The sequence below is a fragment of the Limulus polyphemus genome, unplaced genomic scaffold (assembly GCF_000517525.1).
Source record: "Limulus polyphemus unplaced genomic scaffold, Limulus_polyphemus-2.1.2 Scaffold17, whole genome shotgun sequence".
NCBI lineage: Eukaryota > Metazoa > Arthropoda > Merostomata > Xiphosura > Limulidae > Limulus > Limulus polyphemus.
In genome coordinates this window covers 463,805-467,328 of record NW_013665627.1, presented here as the reverse complement: position 1 = coordinate 467,328, position 3,524 = coordinate 463,805, and the positions used below count along the sequence as shown (strand labels likewise).

At 34.0% G+C, this 3,524-nt stretch overlaps 1 protein-coding gene across 1 annotated transcript in view; it reads right to left on the bottom strand.

The window, feature by feature from the left end:
- Positions 1-3,524, bottom strand: part of LOC111085390 — a 114,529-nt gene that overhangs the window by 3,842 nt on the left and 107,163 nt on the right. Inside the window, exon 6 of the mRNA XM_022383712.1 lies at positions 1,827-1,910. Coding sequence (XP_022239420.1) covers positions 1,827-1,910 — 84 coding nt within the window. The remainder of the gene's footprint in view (positions 1-1,826; positions 1,911-3,524) is intronic.

Sequence of the window (3,524 nt, the reverse complement as noted above, 5' to 3'; positions counted from 1 at the left end):
CATTTTCGAAACTTAGTACCAAAAAAAAAGCTATGAGACAAGTGTAAAATATTTCTAAATTAAAAAAAATTAGGAAGTAGGAATGGGTGCACCAAAAAGTAAGGAAACATGGGCAGAACGATGAGCACACCTACTTTAAGGGTTTACCTTGTCAAAAACCACCAAGTGTTATAATGTTATTTCGTCCATTCCTACTTTGTTTCCTTACTTTTGGTGCTCCCATTCCTACTTCCTAATTTTTAGCTGCGGCATAGTGGCTCATATAATGCCCCTAAGTTTGTTTGTTCTTTTTCTGTCAAGTACGAACTTTTAGCTCAGAGCTCCGTCATCTCCTGACCGATTTGAGATCTAATCACAGTTTTGGACTCAAGAGGTCCAACCATTCTTTTTCCATTGGATCTGGGCATTAATTATAGGTTGACAACAGTGGAAGACTGTCGTAGAAGTGGCATATTACCTCAGATATTTTTAGCTGTGGCATTGTAGCTCCTAGAATGGCTCTGAGTTGTTGTTGGTTTTTCAAATACAAACTTTTAGCTCATAGCTCCATCGTTTCTTGACCAATTTGAGATCTAAGTAAGTTTTTATACTCAGGAGGTCAAACCCTTTCGATTGATGTATTTGATCACGCCTAAAGTCTCATAGATTAATCTACTCAAATCCTGCCTAAAGTGATTTAAATTTGGTTGAGATCCTGATGAGTAATAAAATCAAATCAGGTATAGGCGTGCCACATGCCTGCTATTGCTGGCTCACAAAAATATAGCTAATAAAGAAGGAAAAAAAGGTCTCATAGATTAATTTACTCTAATTCTGCTTAAAAGAATTTCAAGTGCCGTGGCTATTGAGGATTCATGCTTGTTTTATTTTAATTTTTTTACACTTGTCCAATAAATAAATGTCAGCACAAAAGCTGCAGTCTGTGTTCTCTAGAGCGTGTGGCATTAATGCCACAACTACTCATGATGTAGAAGTCCGTATGTCCAAAAAGGCTTATTCTTCCTCAAATAACACTTGCATCACTTCCAGTTGTACCATTTTCAATCTAGACTGTAATCCGGATATTTTACTCCTGGGATTAACACGACTCAACTAGCAAGTAAAAGGTAAAAAAATTGCAGTAAATGCCGTTGTTACACTGATATTTTCTTGGTATTATTGAAGGCTAGCTGTTTGTCGTAAGAAGAATTCACCTCATTGCGAGGCGAATCTTTAATCATCTTTACACTGACATATTCTCCAGTTGAGACTATGAACATTCAATTCAGTCTTGAAGCAGGCACCATAAGAATGTTGCATGCCACAACTGACATAAAGCAGTTGTGTGGTTGTATTATGGATGATACTCTGCACTATACTGATGTTTGGACAACTCATCATTTGTTTTGAAGCGACTCATATTATCCTAATCATACTTTGATCCACCTTAACCAATTCTCTGCAATGAACGACCGACTTTCATTAATCTGGTGACTTTCAAGATGAATTAAACATTCAAATGTTTTCTTTAAATTTTAGCTGCGTCTTATTAACATTATGAAACACTTTAAACTCTGGTTTATTTCAAAGTAACAGGTGAGTCAAGATTGCTGGAAACAGCTATACACATATACATATAATATATACTGAATATATGCAATATATGCTTTATTTCCACAACAGCGTACTCATGTGCTGTTTGAGATTATTTATATAATAGTGGTTGTAATTTGTGAATATCTCTGTTAAGGTATATTCCACTTATCTCTTAATTGACTTGTGAAATGTATTTACAACCTAACAAGTTACAGCAGAATAGAGCAATAATAATTATCTATGTAACATACTTGAAAATTACAATGTTGCCTTGGCACTCCATGACCTTCCACGTATTCTTGATATTGCGAAATTACACATAATAAGCAGTAAACCTGCAAAAATATATATCAAATGAGCAGTGCAAAATATACAAGATATCCCTTTTGATTAAACATATCAATAATCATAAATTATTTCAAGTTTTTAATAAAGTTCTTTAACTTTTCCTTTATTAGATAAGTTATTCTTGTGCTGTTATTTGAGATTATATAACATAAAATCAAACATTGCTATAATTATGATATTTTTGAACTTGAATCTGATGAAGAAACACGTTAGTATGGTGTGTCGTGAGGTTAAAACAACCTACAGGACACACTGTGTGTTATTAACAGTAGTGATAGTTTAGCAATTTCTCACTTGCTGTAGCTCAGACTGTGCAAATTCAAACTATCACATGTTTTCAGCGGATATGCTCCACTGGACCCTTACTTCACATGCTAAATTTCAAGGTAATCAATTAAGAAATACACGAGATACAAAATCTTCAATTTTGATTGACTTTCTTCCTTTTTAGCCGCGACATAGTGGCTCATAGAATGACTCTGAGTTTTTTTTTTTAAGTACAAACGTTTAGCTCATAGCTCTCTGTCATCACTTGACCGATATGATATCTAATTACAATTTTCGATCGATGAATTAGACCATGCCCAAGTTCTCATAGCTTAATTTACTCAAATCCTGCCTAAAAGAATTTCAAGTCCCGTGGCTATTGAGGATTCCCTCTTATTTCATAGAAAAAATATACTTTCATGGATTTTATTTTTCAAATTTAGCACATTGATAGACCTTTACAACTTACAATTAGATATCATATATGGTCTAAATATAAGCCACATGTGCAAAGTTATTCAACAAAATCCGTTAAGTTTCGACCAAACTTTTTGCGGCTTACTCAAAACGTCACGTTAGCTATTAGTCTGAACGTTTTACTACAGCTTCACCTAAGAGTATCGGTGGACCACTTGTATTTTTTTTTGTCATTAGGATTAAAAACGGCTGATTTAGAGCGGCAAACTATAGGGTGGGATCAGATACATAAGTTTTGGTTAGGCCAAGCAAACTAAATTAGCAGTTTCTAGCTAAAGTTTTCAAAAGAATCATATGGATGAACGGTTATTATTCATTATTCATTGCCGACTTTCAGGCACAAATTTGTTAACGTTTATGAAATATTCCTTATTAAAAGCGTTTAGCGTCACGTGATATTAGCTTAAGCAATTTGCGTGAATAGTGATGCTTGATAAGGATATAGCGAATGCATGCTGCTGATGGCAAGAAACTGTTAATCTAGTTTCCATGGTGTTACTATAAAGAAAGTTATTAACACTATTTTAGAGAGGAAAAACTACCACCATATAGCTTATAAAGAATCTGGATGGTTCAGTAAAATATGGGTCTGTTCCGAATAATAGGGTTGCGATCCTATAGCTAATGTTCGTCATTATCGGGTGTCAATTTCTTACTTGCTGTGGTTTGTTGGTGTGTATTGACAAAATATCATGATATCTAATCAAAAACATCTTAGGTGTGAGAAAAAGGTGTAGGAAAAAAAGGACTGAGCGTGCAACTTAAAGAATAAAATCCAAATTGTCGACCAAACTGGTAGCTACACTTATATCATTGATAATAATTTTATAGCAAATATTCATTCATTAGTTAATTTA